Below are 16,436 nucleotides of genomic sequence, written 5' to 3'. Positions count from 1 at the left end.
GGCCAATTTCCCCTGGCTCTGGAGTCAGCTCCAGCCTTGCAGGTGCCCCACAAATGCTCCTCCAGAGGTAAATGAGGGAAAGAAAGGCTAAGACAAGAGGAGACTTCGGAGCCAACCTCATCCAAGAGCAAAAGAGAGACTCTCATGGACACACAGCCACACACTCAGAGCCTGGCTGTCAACATACATTTTTTCTCTACTCATACGGGTTCCTCTCCCTCATTTTGCCCAATCACAGCCCTGAGCTCCATACCACACCACCTCCATAGGAGCAGGCACACATCTCTTCCATCCGTGGTAGCTAAGCAGGACAAGTCCAGCTTACGGGCTCCTAGTACTGGTGCTGAATAGTGGAGGCGGCGGGTGGGAGAGTCCTTGATTCACACGGAATGAAAGAACACATTCTTGATGTTTCCAAAAGGTCATGTCAATGCTCATGGGGCTAGAGAGCCATAGAAGACTTTTAAAAGGCAAGAGGGGACCACAGTATACCGCCGGGTAGACAGGCCAGCTGGGCTGAGAAAGGAGGATAGGAGAGTGAAAGGGAGTCAGTCTTCCTGGGCAGCAGCAGGGGCCGTGCAGCTGTCAGCACTGCCCACATACACTAGATCTTTCAATCCTTACCACAAGAATCCCTGGGAAAGAGAAGGTAAGATCATTTCTTTAGAGGTGAGGAAATGGGCTCAGAAATTCAGTGACTTGCCCACGGTCACACAGCTTTTCTTCCTCCCCACTCTGTCACGCAAGCTAGAGTGCAGGGGCGTGATCATAGATCACTGCAACTTCAAACTCCTGGGTTCAAGTGATCCTCCTGCCTCAGCCTCCCAAGTAGCTAGGACTACAGGTGCATTCCCTCACAACCAGCTAATTTTTCGATTTTTTTGTAGAGATGGGGTCTTGCTCTTGCTCAGGCTGTCACATAGCTTTTATGTAGCACCACCAGGGTGAGAACCAGTTTTGTCCAATTACAATACATGTTCTCTACATCCATACTTCTTTATGTTGACATGTTATCTGTAAAACTCTGGGAAAAACAGATCTTTGATGAGTCTTCTCAAAACAAATCTCACCTAAAATGGGGCCTCCTCATAACTTCACTACAGAAAGGGAGGGCCACTCTGACAAAGCAGAAGTTCTGGCTTGATACTTGGCTGTGATACTCTCCACCCTATGTCATCTCTTATAACTTAGCCTTCCTCCCACAGAGCTATAGACACAGACCACCCTTCCTTAAACCTCTATTGTAGTGTTCTTCAACCCTTAGCAGCCCTTCTAAGGACTTGCTTGTTGCTCAGGCTTCCCAAACCAGACCATTTCTGCTCCTGTATCCAACATCCCTCTCTACCAAGGTCAGCTCCAAGACTGTCGTCATCTGCCATCAAAGGCTACTGGCCTGATGAAAGAGCAGCCAGATCCCTCTGAAGGAACCAAGGGCCATCATAATTCTATTTTCTTGCCTCAGCCTTTCTATTATGACCCTTGTCCAAAGGTGCTTGGCAGCTCCCAATGCCAATAACATCATAGGTACAAAGTCCTACTGGAAATCCCTGAGGCAGAGGTCGCTGGACTAATGGGAACAGAAGGATTCCCAGTATCCAGCCTGCAAGGAATCTAGATCTGGAAAGGGTATTCTTTGTAGAAATGGATGAAGTATGACTAAAATTAAAAAAGTAGTTACTGTCAATCACCTATAAAACTCCGCCTAAGGGCAGTGCCTATGGCTCAGTGAGAAGGGCGCCGGCCCCATATACCGAGGGTGGCAGGTTCCAACCCGGCCCCAGCCGAACTGCAACAACAACCAAAAAATAGCTGGGTGTTGTGGCAGGTGCCTGTAGTCCCATCTACTTGGGACGCTGAGGCAAGAAAATCGCCTAAGCCCAGGAACTGGAGGTTGCTGTGAACTGTGTGACGCCATGGCACTCTACCGAGGGCAATAAAATCAAACCCTGTCTCTACAAAACAAACAAACAAAAAAACTCTGCCTAAATGCCTCAGTCACAGAAGAGGTGAAATGGGTATAAAAGGGTACATTCCCCCAAGATATTTTCCTGTTATTCCTATAGTTCCTGCCTCTCTCATGCACAATTCTGGATTCTTGGTTGTGAGAGGGAAAAGGATTCTCAGGCATACAATCTTTTTTTTTAAGACAGAGTCTTATTTTGTCGCCCTCAGTAGAGTGCTGTGCTGTCACAGCTCACAGCAACCTCCAGCTGTTGGGCTCAGGCGATTCTCTTGCCTTACCCTCCTGAGTAGCTGGGACTACAGGCGTCCGTCACAACATCCAGCTATTTTTTATTGCAGTTTGGCTGGGGCTGGGTTTGAACCCACCACCCTTGGTATATGGGGCTGGCACCCTACTCACTGAGCCACAAGTGCCGCCCAGACATACACTCTTTTAAAAACTCAAAGGAAGTCATAAGTTCTGGAAGCTAACTGACATACACTATGAGCTCACGCCCAAGCAGACTGGAATTTAAAGAGATATAGGGAGAAAAGTTCAGAATCAGTATCAAAGATATCTACAAACAAATCTTATTGTGATAGGAAAGTGACCTTAGAAAAATCAAATGATATACCTCTTTACATGATGAAGAAAATTGAAATACCAGAGGAAATCACTGAGGGCCAAGACCACTTCCCCACCAACTACAATCTTACCAGCTTGTTCAGGATTTTCAAATCACATTGACTTAGATCAGAACTCATTCAGACCTTGCCTGCTACACCAAGCATCTCCTTCTCCATGTTGTAATGGACTAAGAAGCAAACCCAGTGGGTTCCGTATCAGTATGAACAGCAGTTTCTCACCTTCCCTTCCAAAGCAAAGGGTAGAGACTGAGCCGGGATGCAGTGACATCTCCAACTAAGTCCAGCCATTCCAAAGAGCCACTGCCACCAGCAACCTCTCCTACCTGGAGCAAGAAAGAAAGTTCAGTGAGGTTGAGTTCTGTTGTCATCCCAGCCCAACAGAACCAGATAAGGCTCAAGCTTTTCCTCTAAAAAGAGAAACAGGGAGACCAGCAACAACCTAGAAAACACGATTGTGCTAACCTGCTTTCGCCGCCGCAAGATGGCAGCCTCTGCTGGGTGGCTGAATCGGAACTTCTGCGCTTTCCCCAGAGTTATGACGGCTCCTGCAGCACAGAGACAAGAGGGAATTCAACAAGCAGATTGTGTTTGGAGTACATACTGTGCACAGGACACTGTTCTGTGAGACAAAATCACGACCTCAATGACTGATCATTTAGCTGGTATGTATTAATTATATATTGCATAGCATTCACATTGAATTAATACAATAGCAGAAGAAAGCAAGATGAGTTCCAGGTGGAGTGGTCAGGCAAAGCTTCAAGGAGGAATCTAAGCTCAGTCTCCAAGGAGACAGAATTTGAATAGATGAATAGTGGTAGTGCCAGTGATAGAAATAATGACAGTGTTTACTAAAGGCCAAGAATCATGTGCAGAACTTCGCATGGATATGGTTCATTCAGTCTTCACAACAATCCTATTATTATCTCCATTTTACGGATAAGGAAAGTGAGGCTTAGAGCCTTTCCCAAGGACAACACAGTTAATGAGCACAGGTACAAATTTCAGAGTCATCCTTCGCTCTGCTCTGGAATTGGGGCTTGTTTAAGGAAACAAGATCACATCAGAAAATACTCAGGTCTCTGGTGCAGAGGCAGAGTACTCCATCTGTAAAGCCTGCTTCACTGAACTCTCTGGGCCCAAGAGACTACTGCTGGTACATCACCCAACCTGGTATAAACAGGGCTGTAGACAGTCCTACCTTGGGTCAGACGGCAGGAGTCAGTGACCTCCCTGCCATTGACTGTGCAGCGAGCCCCCCGCGCAGGCCGGAGGACGACTACCCCACAGGCACTGGTGATAGTGCAGTGGTCTCTTTCAATCCACTGACCCTGCAGGACTACAGAGGAGACAATGGTCACTTGGGTGGGGGGGAAACATATGGGAACACCCCCTCCAATCTTTAAGATCAGAAACCAATGTCTTGAAGATCTCACACCATAAAAAGAGAGGAAGAGGGCGGCGCCTGAGGCTCAGTTGGTAGGGCGCTGGCCCCATGTACCGAGGGTGGCGGGTTCAAGCCCAGCCCTGGCCAAACTGCAACCAAAAAATGGCCGGGCGTTGTGGCGGGCGCCTGTTGTCCCAGCTGCTTGGGAGGCTGAGGCAAGAGAATCGCTTAATCCCAGGAGTTGGAGGTTGCTGTGAGCTGTGTGAGGCCACGGCACTCTACCGAGGGCCATAAAGTGAGACTCTGTCTCTACAAAAAAAAAAAAAAAAGAGAGAGAGAGAGGAAGAGCCACCCCCTGAAACTCCTCCAACCTGAAATCCTCCCACTGTGTGGGCTTCCTATCACATCCTGGCCCCAACATCTAGCAGCAGAAAGAGAAGCAGATCGTTCATGCTTCCAAAATTCCCTTCCCTTCATAGAATCAGATTCCTCTTGAGAAACATTTTAGGCACAAATACCCCAAACTGTCAGACCCCATTTATGTGCTCCTTATGTGCTCTGTCACTTACCAATGTCCTGTTCCTGGTCTGAGTCACTCCTTCCTATTTTTGTTGTTCCCTCCTAAAAGGAAAAAAAAAGCCTTTTGAGGGAGACTAAAAAAAGACACAGTTGAGTGTTATCACTGTCTTCCCATTCTTAACCCAGCCTGTTCTATGCCACTCCCCAACTTTGGCCCCAGCTGTTCTGACCCTCCTCACTCTGCAGCCCAGGAAACCCCTACGAAGGCAAAGGTAAAAAATACATGACAAGGCAGCACTAGGTACTTGCCAAGTCCACTAAGTTTTGGCAAACTCCTTTTTGTCCTGAAGTTAGAGAGTCCCACAACCATCAGTTAGGGAAAGGAGCACACAAGTACAGCTTTCCCCCAAGGGACTAAGTTGGGTCTCAAAGAGGCAAGTGTTTTATGAAGATTTCTGGAAATGAGGATTGTTACCTTCTTAGTCCACAGATGCAGTGTAATAGACACCAGATTCTAAGAAGGGTAAAGCACAAATAGGAGAAAAGCATCTCTAGAATAAAAAAGAACTGCAAGAAAGTATAGAAAGGAAGGGTAAGCTGGAGTTAGTACAAATGAAACACTGAGTTAGCAGCAGACAAGGCCTGTCGGCCCTTGGATTATGGCAGATGTGCTTAAGATCACACGGCCCTGTCTGGAGAAGGCAGCCAGCCACACAGCAACAGAGATGCGAGACTTTAGATGTGCCTTAATCATTTATTGAATAACCATTCAATATTCACAGGCATTATGCTGAGTGCTTTATAGATATCATTATTTAACCCTTTAACAATGCAAAATGTAGATATTATCTTATTTGTTTATTTTTCGTGAGATAGGATCTTGTTCTATTGCCCAGGCTGGAATGCAGTGGTCCAATCATAGCTCATTGTAGCCTTGAACTCATGGGCTCAAGGGGTCCTTCTGCCTCAGGCCCCCAAGTAGCTAAAGACCCACACCGTCACCTCTGCCTGATTTTTATTTTTGTAGAGCCAGGGTCTTGCTATGTTGTCCAGGATGGTCTTAAACTTCTGGCCTCAAGCAATCCTCCTGCTTCAGCCTCCTGAAGTGATATAATAGGCTGGTATTATAGGCTTATCTCTTTTTTACATAGAGGAATCTGAAGCTCACAGAGGATAAATTGCCCAAGAAACTCACATACCAAATAGGGGAGCTATGACTAGAATTCAGGTCTCTCCGGCTCCTAAGCTCACGCTTTTCCAACCTTATTATACCTTCCCAGTGACTAATGTTTTCAAAGTGTTCAGAGATTTCTCCATTAGGCTTCACAGTCAGCAGCCAAAGCAGGGAGCTCCCTTTTCATCCCCTAAAATAGCTTCTGAAAAGGAAGAATCCTGGAACTAATGAATGATGTTCTGGCTTTACTGTGTCCCCCTCTTCCCCTGCACACACAAAGTAGCCAGAGCCCAGTCATTCCTGCTCTGCCACTGATGACCACGTGAATCAATGGATGCTAGCTTCTACAAACACTGTCAAACAGAATCAGAGGGCAGTTCAAGGGAAACAGGTCAAAACTCTTCATGTGAGATCAGGGAGAGCTCCCATCATGAGGCACACTCCTACCAAGAGGATAAAGGCCATAGCACATCATAAATCCTAGATTTCAGGGCAAAAAACCACCAAACAAAAAGTGATGGCACCTCAGATGGCAAGGACTGAATTGGCACCTGGGCATACTGTCCCTGTGCCTCTTTACACAGGGACATTAGTGGCATAAAGGCAATTAAAGGCTGAAGTTCAGGATACCAGTCAACTCCCCTCCCCTTTGCTTGTTTCCTGCCCAAGGAGCTTCCCAAGGTGATGCAAGGAAACATAGCTCCCAGGGTATTTCCAGAGACTAGTTCTAGGTATACAACAAAGTTAGCCAAGAAAATGAAGATATAGAGAATCCTGGGCCACTACCGTTATACTATTACCAAAACCAATATCTAAATAAACAAAAAGGAAAAAAAAGGGTACATAAAATGTGAAAATGTCAAGATTATGAATAGACTAAAGTGTCATCAGCCAAGTCCACTGGAAATGCACCAGGGAGGGATCAAAATCTTTTTTTTTTCCTTTCTTTTTTTTTTTTTGCAGTTTTTGACCAGGGCTGGGCTTGTTTGTTTGTTTTTGTAGAGACAGAGTTTCACTTTATGGCCTAGGTAGAGTGCCATGGCATCACACAGCTCACAGCAACCTCCAACTCCTGGGCTTAAGCGATTCTCTTGCCTCAGCCTCCCGAGTAGCTGGGAGTACAGGCGCCTGCCACAACACCCAGCTATTTTTTGTTTGCAGTTCGGCCGGGGTTCGGGTTTGAAAATCTTTTTTTTTTTTTTTTTGAGATAGAGTGTCACTATTTCACCCTCGGTAGAGTGCTGTGACCTCACAGCTCACAGCAAACTCCAACTCTTGGGCTCAAGCGATTCTCTTGCCTGAGCCTCCCAAGTACCTGGGACTGCAGGTTATTATATATATATATATTTTTTTTATTGCAGTTGTCATTGTTGTTTAGCTGGCCAAGGCTGGATTCAAACCCGCCAGCCTTGGTATATGTGGCTAGCATCGTAACCACTGTGCTATGGGTGCCAAGCCCAAAATATTTATTATGCATTAAGTAAAGAAAATCAGCAATCCTACATTCAGATAATGTCATCACTAGTCTGTGTCTACAAGTCAATCTGTCATGTCCTTTAACCTTCTGCTGCTACCCGCAGAGCTCAACTACTTGATTTCTAGATTTGTCTGCTCAATGCATATCCAATCCATACTCTCAGATCAGTTCTACCCAAACAGTCACCATTTTAATCGATCTGGTCTCTTTCTGACCCCCAAACTTCCCCTGTGGTTCTGACTAATGGAAGGATCTATGTAGTCATTTGGTATTTAGATCTGTTGCTACAGTGAAAGTGGATGGGCACTTCTGCCTGAGGCATTTTCACTGAGATAATTTATGCCCACTATGCCAGAAAATAAGCTACTTTTAACCTTCTGTCTGAGCAGCTCAGCCTGACAACCTCCCTAAGGGCCTAAGAACACAGATGAGCTTCGCTACCATCTCACTTCCATGTGCTCTGCGGCATTAGAAGGCGGATTTCTCCAGGGATAACAGCACATCACATACCTCCCACCCCCCAAACTCTTTCTTTGTTCTTTTTAAGTGTTAGCTGGGGACAATTATGAGAATTGAAGTTGGGTTTTCAGTGAGCACAAGGATTTGGGCCATGTGAAGTTTGTTCTGCCATCCTTAGGAACTGTCCCTTCCATAGAAAGACATATGTGATGAGCACAGGATATGACCATCTACCAAGAGTCACCAACTGTCAACACTGCTTCGTTTAGAAATGAGGACTAGTGGGGCGGCTCCTGTGGCTCAGTTGGTAGGGCACCGGCCCCATATACTGAGGGTGGCGGGTTCAAACCCAGCCCCGGCTGAACTGCATCCAAAAAATAGGTGGGCATTGTGGCGGGCGCCTATAGTCCCAGCTACTCTCGGGAGGCTGAGGCAAGAGAATCACTTAAGCCCAGGAGTTGGAGGTTGCTGTGAGCTGTGTGATGCCATGGCACTCTACCAAGGGCCATAAAGTGAGACTCTGTCTTTACAAAAAAAAAAAAAAAAAAGAAATGAGGACTAGGCTGGGCATGGTGGCTCACACCTATAACCCTAGCACTCTGGGAGGTTAAGGTGAGTGGATTGCCTGAGCTCAGGAGTTTAAGACAAGCCTAAGCAAGAGTGAGACCCCATCTCTACTAAAAACTGAAAAATTAGCCAAACGTAGTGGTGTATGCTGGTAGTCCCAGCTCCTCGGGAGGCTGAGGTAGGAGGATTGCTGCAGCCCAGGATTTTGAGGTTGCTGTGAACTATGATGCCACAGCACTCTAAAAAAAATAAATAAATAGAAATGAGGACTAGCCTCTAGGTGACAAAGAGCCAGGTGAGCCAGGTCCTGATTGGAAGGCCTTAAGTTCAATCTATTTTTTTCTGAATAGATGTATGTTGTCTCCCCTAACCTACCTCCCTGAAACCCCAGCCCTCTGGTCTCTCCCTCATGCTTTAAGCTTCCTTTATCTATTTTCTCTCTCCCTTCTTTTCCAGGTAAATGTAGTGGTGGAGAAGCTTCATTTGTTGATTTGGGGTTAATAAAGTGAGAGTTTCAGAAGAAAACCTTCAAATCTTCTGAATTCTCCCTTTAGTCTCTGAAAGTCACCTTTGAGCAATCTGTGTTTGCAGAGTTTAGGAGCACTAAGAGTATTCTGAGGCTAGGACTTCACTCTCCGTAACTGCACCACTGTGCCGAGGAGATGCCAAAAAAGGAAGGTGAGAACCTCCGTTCGTACTTTAAACGAGAAAATCAAGGCAGAGGACAAAAGCAATTTATGTAAGAATAACATTAGCCGGGCGTTGTGGCGGGCGCCTGTAGTCCCAGCTACTCGGGAGGCTGAGGCAAGAGAATCGCTTAAGCCCAGGAGTTGGAGGTTGCTGTGAGCTGTGTGAGGCCACGGCACTCTACCGAGGGCCATAAAGTGAGACTCTGTCTCTACAAAAAAAAAAAAAAAAAAAAAAGAATAACACTAGCAGCAGCTGGAAAACACATGATTTTCCAGACTGCCAGTCTTCTACTCCATGTATTTGCAAAAGCAAAATGTCACAACTTATCAGCTAGATCAGATTCCTGAGGGAAAACCTGAAGGCAGCTCTGTGGCACCTGTCTTGATGCACAGGAACACAGCTGCTGCCCCTGGCTTTTCCCTCTTGACTTCTGGGGCCAGTGGCTGAGGAAGAAAATGAGTACCCCAGCCTCCTCACCTTGAGGTGATAGAGCACAACTCCTGTGCTGAGCACATCATCCTCCAAGGCCATTAGGTGTGGCAGGCTGGAGTCAATGACCACCCCAGCCTTCTTCCTGTTGATATCCACGCTGTAATGCTCCAGGAGGGCCTGCCAATTATTCCACTTCTGGGTCCAGTCTTTAGTCATTTGGTCTACCTGCAGCGGGACAGAAGGTGATCTTAGACACTTGGCTTAGGGAGCTGACAAAAGCTCAGAGGATGGCTCAGGGCCCGCAGCTCAGTGGTTATAGGCACTGGCCACATACACCAGGGTTGGTGGGTTCAAACTCAGCCTGGGGCCTGCTAAACAACAACAACTGCAACAATAAAAAAAAAAAAAAAAAAGCCGAGTGTCGTGGTGGGCACCTATAGTCCCAGCTACTTGGGAGGCTGAGGCAAGAGAATCGCTTAAACCCAAGAGTTAGAGGTTGCTGAGAGCTGTGATGCCACAGTACTCTATAGACGGCAACATAGTGAGACTCTGTCTCAAAAAAGAAAAAAAGCTCAGAGGTCATCCTGACCCATTTCCCAGGTTATTATTTTCTGGAGATCTTCACTTTTGCTATTCAAAGCTACATAGAGGCCTGTGCACCTCCTCCAACCGTGAGTTGTGTTTTCCAAGTTTTTTTCAATAAACAAATGTTAGTCTCAAAAACAGAAGCTCCTTCAGTGTTATTTGTAAAGTTTTCTGCCATGAGCATGTATTATTTTTATAATTAGGAAAAAAACGTTATTTTGAACAATTATTTTTAAAAAATTAATTGGGATGTTAGGCAGACACCTTTGTTTACAATTTCCCTTTCCCCACCCCACTTCTATATGATCCACATTTGAGATGCCTTTTATGAACTAACACTGCTTCCTAAGGTGCGATACCTTGAATTATAGCATAAGCCTGCCCATGACTCAAGGACCCACAAAGCACTAAGGGGAATCTCCCCAGGAAGAATGAAGACTATACGGAACTGAATAAACACATTACAAGAAAAAAACACCGAGTGCTTCTCTGCTCTTATAGAATCATTCTAACCACCCATCCAGTGTTTATGCAATGAATACAACATACTGGCTGATTGACTTACCGACTAGAAAATAGATTCTCCCCACCCTCACCCCGGCCCCTGGAGTGTTCACTACCCAAAGGGAACTATGATGAACCCCTAAGACAGTGGTTCTCAACCTTCATAAAGCCAAGACCCTTTAATACAGTTCCTCATGTTGTGGTGACCCCCAACCATAAAGTTATTTTTGTTGCTACCTCCTAACTGTAATTTTGCTACTGTTATGAATTGTAATGTAAATATCTGATATGCAGGATGTATTTTCAGTGTTACAAAGGGGTCACGACCCACAGGTTGAGAACCGCTGCCCTAAGAGAACAAATCAGAAAGCCAGAAGTCCCTAAAGGCAAACGCATCCCCTTCAAGGCTGAAAGGAGGGAGACACAAATTGTTGTTAAACTAGAGGGATCCTCTCTGCCCTGCCCAGGGACCAGCCCTGGCCAGGAGTAATGGAGGGAAGAGCTCCCAGGGTGACGTAAAGCACTCAGCTGAATCCACCCAGCATACCCACCTTCAGTTCATTTTGGAAAACCAGCTCCTTCAGATCTTCATCCTTTTCACCATTCAGGGAACCGAAGCTCCTCTGCACAAACAAAGAGAGAGATGTGCTTTGATATTTTCCTGGTCTGAACTTCAGGTGGGTCCCACTCTTACAGTTGTGAAGGAAAATAAGGTACAGTATAAAGGGAAGAGTTTATCATTAAAATCAGAAATAAATCAGGAATCTGAGCATTTGGGCTCATATTGGTACAAAGGAGGAGAATTCAAAGATGCTTTCTGGAGGCCCCATTCCCCATGTCTGCCCAAACACAACAAGGGCCATTCAGGCAAATGCCTTTCTGACAAAAGATGACATAGTGAGAAAATGCCCATCCCAATGGCAGGCACCTTGTAGTCCCAGCTACCTGGGAGGCTGAGGCAAGAGAATCACTTAAGCCCAAAGAGTTTGAGGTTGCTGTGAGCTGTGACACCACCGCACTCTACTGAAGGCGACATAGTGAGACTGTCTCCAAAAAAAAAAGCCTATTCCATCTGAAGCAGAGAAATCAGAGAACTCCCCCTCCTGGCTCTGCTCCTGCCTCTGCTCATGAATGTCAATCAAGAACATGGAATGCGGCAGAAGAAAAGGGCTCAGGAGAACTCACTTAGGTACGGCAAAGTTCTGATTGCCTGCATACCAGTTCGAAGCTCAGAAGCATGGCTTTCAGTCTTTCGATCTCTTCTCTGAGTTCTCTGATCAGCTTTACGTTCGCGTCCTGAAACACAGAGAACTCAATCACCAGGGAGTCATCTCAGATGTCACCCAGCTATGAAATAACTATATGCAATTAACTCAGAAGAAGTGCAGGAACTTCTAAAGCAGTAAGTCATTCCCAAAACGTGGTTCCCAGACCTACAGTATCAACTTCACCTCCAAACTTTCTAGAAATGCAAATGTTAGTCCCACCCCAGACCCACTAAATCAGAAACCCTTGAGGGCTGTGACCCAGTTGAGTTTTAACAAACTTCTAGGTGATTCTAATACACACTAAAGTTTGAGAACCATCGTTCTAGAGCAGAAGACTAAGCAGGTAATACAAATATCAAGGCAAGGCCAGGCTCAGTGGCTCACATCTGTAATCCTAGCACTCTGGGTAGGCTGAGGCAGGAGGATCACTTGAGCTCAGTTGTTCAAGACCAGCCTGAGCAAGCGTGAGACCACTCCCTCCAGCCCCCTCATTCATCTCACTAAACATAGAAAAATTAACCAGGCATTGTGGCAGCTGCCTATAGCCAGCTACTTGGGAGGCTGAGACAGGAGGATCGCTTGAACCCAGGAGTTTGAAGTTGCTGTGAGCTAGACCAACACTTAGGGCAACAGAGTGAGACTCTGTCTTTAAAAAATCAAAACAAAACAAATATCAGGGCATGTACAGGTAGGAGATATTAATCTTACTGTATTGTAAATAAAAATTTTTTTCATACCCAAGAGAAATGTGACTAAACATGATACCTGCCTAATTACATTGTCTTGTAAAACAGTATATACATGGAATACACACACACACACATATATGGCTACCAGCTAATATCCCTGCTCTGGAACTTTTCCCTTTTTTTTTGCAGTTTTTGGCTGGGGCTGGGTTTAAACCCACCACCTCCAGCATATGGGGCCGGCGCCTTACTCCGTTGAGCCACAGGCACCACCCAGCTCTGGAACTTTTCACTGAAATTGTGAAGGACATAAGGAATTCTCATTATTATTCAGCTTTCAAAAACCAATGGATTCCTACTTAATCTAAACAGAGAAATAACTAAAATTTGCATAGAAAAAATACAGGCAGTTTTCATAGGAAAAAAAGCACAGGCATAAATCAACATTGATTCAAAATAAAGCAGTAAACACAATTTAAATGACCATTCTTAGAGTGGCGATAGTACACCAGGGATTTTAAGAGAAATGGCCTTAGAGAGATTATCTAAAATGAATTATTCATAAAAGGTTAGTGAATGAAGGCAGTAGAAATATAAGAGAAGATGACATTGAAAGAAAGACTTCTACTACCTCATTATTTGGAGAACACATCAGGCAAGTTGTGGCGAGTACAAATTAAGAGAAAAATAAGGAGAACTTTGTGTAAAATATACCAGACTTTGCATGAAGCTCTCACCTCATTTACCCTTGGCTTGTTGATAATGTTTTTGGCATTGGAGGCATATCTCAGCGTGCTCATGGTCTCGTTGTAGCTAGTGTGTGCAGGAGACACAGCTGAGGTACAAGGAGAAAGTTAAAAAACATGCTAAGCCCTTTCATCCCAGCTCTTAAGGACTCTACTATTGCTACTATTACCCCCACTGTGTAAGACCCTTGGTGAAATGAGAAACCTGGGTGGTCTTGGCCCTTTCTCTGAGATAAAGTACCAGTCCCAACACAGAACCAGCTCTAGCATCCCACTCACTGGCAATCATGATGGTTTTGGAGTTGCCTCCAAGACTGTCTTTCAGCAGCCAGGTCAACACAGAGTCTCGGTACGGGATGTAGGACTGCCTCCGGGAGAGTACACCTTCACTGTTGGTCCCGGAAGTAGAGGTAGGGATCCCACTGTCACCACCATTACTGGCTGAGCTGTTGAGGCTCAGGCAGCTGCTGAATACTTGGGAGTTCTGGGCTTAAAAACAAAAAATAAAAGTGGAAGAAAGAAGAAATTAGGAAGAAATGCATTAAAATAAAACAATGACTAGAAAACAAAGACTTATGTATCATAAATCCTAATTAATCCCATTCTACATTTAATAGGATTTTTTAAGTTTGAACCCTAAATTAGACTTCAGACACAAGATGCAGTGTTAAGCCACACAATTGTTTAGTCTCCCCTCTTTTTGAAATGAGTGTGCTGGGATTGATGGTCACATTGTGCTCTAAAACCACAGACAAACATTATTAATAAATTTCACACCCCAAACCAAAGGTAAATTCATTAAAAAAAAAAAAGTGTGTGCTCTTTTGACGATATGAAAACATAAGTTATTTCCCAAAGTCTCCCTCCCACTCCAGTCATCCAGTCTATGGCAAAATACCTAAGGTAGAGATGACAATTCCCAGAGTCACAAGGGACTTGTTGATATTGGCTCCTTCAGTAATCCGGTCCTTACAGTAACTGGGATCTGCTCTTTCACTAACACACAGTCAACAAGAACAAAAACAAAAGCAAACAAGACACTATTTTCATAATGCTATTGAAAGACACTATTATGTTGTACATTGTGTTGTAAAAGACCCATGTAATAAATTCCTTTTAGAATTCAGTTCTAGGGCGGCGCCTGTAGCTCAAGGAGTAGGGCGCCGGTCCCATATGCCGGAGGTGGAGGGTTCAAACCCAGCCTCGGCCAAAAACCACAAAAAAAAAAAAAAAAAAAAGAATTCAGTTCTAGAAAAACAATGTTACCCCCTTGTAATGAACTGGCCTTCTTCAGTTTCTCAGGCAATAAAAATCTAATAATTCACTGTGTTTCTGTTTTTATTTTGGCTGCCAGAGCACTTTAAGCTAAATGTAATGCTCATTTACAGTAATGACATTAGCAAAGCTTTTTGGTATATTCACTTGCCCTCTATCTTTATTGTTTTGAATTCACATTTTATTAATGGCTTTATGGCATCTGCATCAATTGCTAATAGTCTCAAATTCCTTTAAGTAAATGGGAAATATCAAAAATTCACACTTTCAATTGATCAATTATTCTTTTAGATGGTACTTAGTTTTAAAAGAAATGCTGTAACATATTATCTAGCACTTTTAAAAATAAGAAAATTTGCCTTATTTCATCTTAACTTTTTTGTGATCATATTATTCCTATTCCTTGCTTTTCTTTCTTCTGGATATATATGCAACTATAGCTTGTGTTTCCTTCTAATGCTTAATAAAAGGCAATATCTTCTCCTTAACTTCACAATATTTAAAAAAGATTTTTTTTTCAGAGATTGCATCTCATTACATTGCCTGGGTGGCCTCTTGGACTACAGATGCACACCACCATGTGAATTTTTTTTCTGTATCTTTGTTTTTTTGAGACAGAGTCTCACTATGTTGCCCTCAGTAGAGCGCTGTCGCATCACAGCTCACAGTAACCTCAAACTCTGGGACTTAAGCAATTCTCTTGCCTCCACCTCCCAAACAGCTGGGACTACAGGCGCCTGCCACAATGCTGGGCTATATTTTTGTTGAAGCTGTCATTGTTGATTTTAGCTGGCCTGGGCTGAGTTCGAACCTGTCAGCCTTGGTGTATATAGCCGGCACCCTACCAACTGAGCTACAGGCACCACCATTTCTGTATTTTTTTAAGTAACGTATAGAGCTGCATAAACTCAACATTAAGGCCAGGAGCAGGGGCTCATCCCTGTAATCCCAGCACTTTGGGAGGCTGAGGCAGGAGGATCACTTGAGGCCAGGAGTTCGAGATCAGCCTGGGCATCTCAGTGAGACGCAGTCTCTATAATAAACTAAAAAATAGCCCAGCATGGAACACACACCTGTAGTCCTAGCTATCTGGAAGTATCACATGAGCCTGGGAGTTTGAGACTGCAGTAAATCAAAGAAAAAAGGTGCTAACTCAGTTACCTTCACTTAGAGCAGCGGTTTTCAACCTGTGGGTCGCGAACCCTTTGTAACAATGAAAATACATCCTGCATATCAGATATTTACATTATGATTCAGAACAGTAGCAAAATTACAGTTATGAAGTAGCAATGAAAATAATTTTATGGTTGGGGGTCACCACAACATGAGGAACTGTATTAAAGGGTCAAGGCATTAAGAGGCATTAGGAAGGTTAAGAACCACTGACTTAGAGCAAAGGTTTTCAGTCTTGCCTCTACATTGCAATCTCCTGGACAGTTTTAAAATACACTGATGCCTACATTCTCCCCAACCTCACTAGTAATCTGATTTATTTGATCTGAGGTATAAGAATCAGGAATTTTAAAAGGTCCCCAGATGATTTTGATGGGCAGGCAAGATCGAGAATCTCTGATGTAGAGGAACTTTCCAGCCCCTAGAAAACTATAATTTGTTAGCATTCAAAGAGTTGGTTTCCTTTCTGATTTTCTCAGGATGACTGAAATATGAAAAGATTAGATAAGCTTATCTAATAAAATGGGCAAAAGCAAGATCACTGTCGAGAAAATAATTCCCCTTGGCTTTGAAATCCAATTACCTGCCTGCTAGATCCACAAGGTTGATCTTGCTAGCAATTTCAGAGGGGAGGTTGTTCTCCAGGATCGCCTAAAGGAGAAAACACATTTAAGGCCTGTCATTTGGAATGATTTGTATTTTCCCCTCTTAGACATGTTTTTTAAAACTTTATTCAAATCAATATGAGGGTACAATATTTAGGTCGCACTGTTCTCACTTCCAGGGTAAAGTTCCATTTGTAGAAGAGCCCCTCACCCAGGGGGCCTGTTATACACCCTCACAATGTAGACACTTTCTTTTAAGGCAAGCATGAAATAGTTTCTTGAGAAAGAGAAAGATAGGTT

General features: G+C 44.3%; 1 protein-coding gene across 9 annotated transcripts in view; it reads right to left on the bottom strand.

Moving 5' to 3' along the window:
• Window positions 1-16,436, bottom strand: part of STARD9 (StAR related lipid transfer domain containing 9) — a 133,049-nt gene that overhangs the window by 25,402 nt on the left and 91,211 nt on the right. For 7 of the 9 annotated variants that reach the window (XR_008380599.1, XM_053593654.1, XM_053593652.1 and 4 more), the window contains 11 exons: window positions 16,115-16,182; window positions 13,982-14,079; window positions 13,363-13,572; window positions 13,075-13,172; window positions 11,602-11,679; window positions 10,931-11,006; window positions 9,340-9,515; window positions 4,546-4,597; window positions 3,791-3,928; window positions 3,052-3,134; window positions 2,809-2,912 (listed from right to left, as the gene is read on the bottom strand). Coding sequence is in view for 8 of the 9 variants with exons in the window: in XM_053593654.1 (XP_053449629.1) it covers window positions 2,809-2,912; window positions 3,052-3,134; window positions 3,791-3,928; window positions 4,546-4,597; window positions 9,340-9,515; window positions 10,931-11,006; window positions 11,602-11,679; window positions 13,075-13,172; window positions 13,363-13,572; window positions 13,982-14,079; window positions 16,115-16,182 (1,181 nt within the window). In the remaining variant the exon portion in view is untranslated. Of the gene's footprint in view, window positions 1-2,808; window positions 2,913-3,051; window positions 3,135-3,790; window positions 3,929-4,545; window positions 4,598-9,339; window positions 9,520-10,930; window positions 11,007-11,601; window positions 11,680-13,074; window positions 13,173-13,362; window positions 13,573-13,981; window positions 14,080-16,114; window positions 16,183-16,436 lie in introns of those variants that run through there. The other 2 variants (XM_053593648.1, XM_053593653.1) reach the window with 2 other exon arrangements.

Source organism: Nycticebus coucang, chromosome 6 (assembly GCF_027406575.1).
Source record: "Nycticebus coucang isolate mNycCou1 chromosome 6, mNycCou1.pri, whole genome shotgun sequence".
NCBI classification, from domain to species: Eukaryota; Metazoa; Chordata; class Mammalia; order Primates; family Lorisidae; genus Nycticebus; species Nycticebus coucang.
Note: the sequence above shows the minus strand (reverse complement) of the source record. Positions and strands in the feature narration are given on the sequence as shown.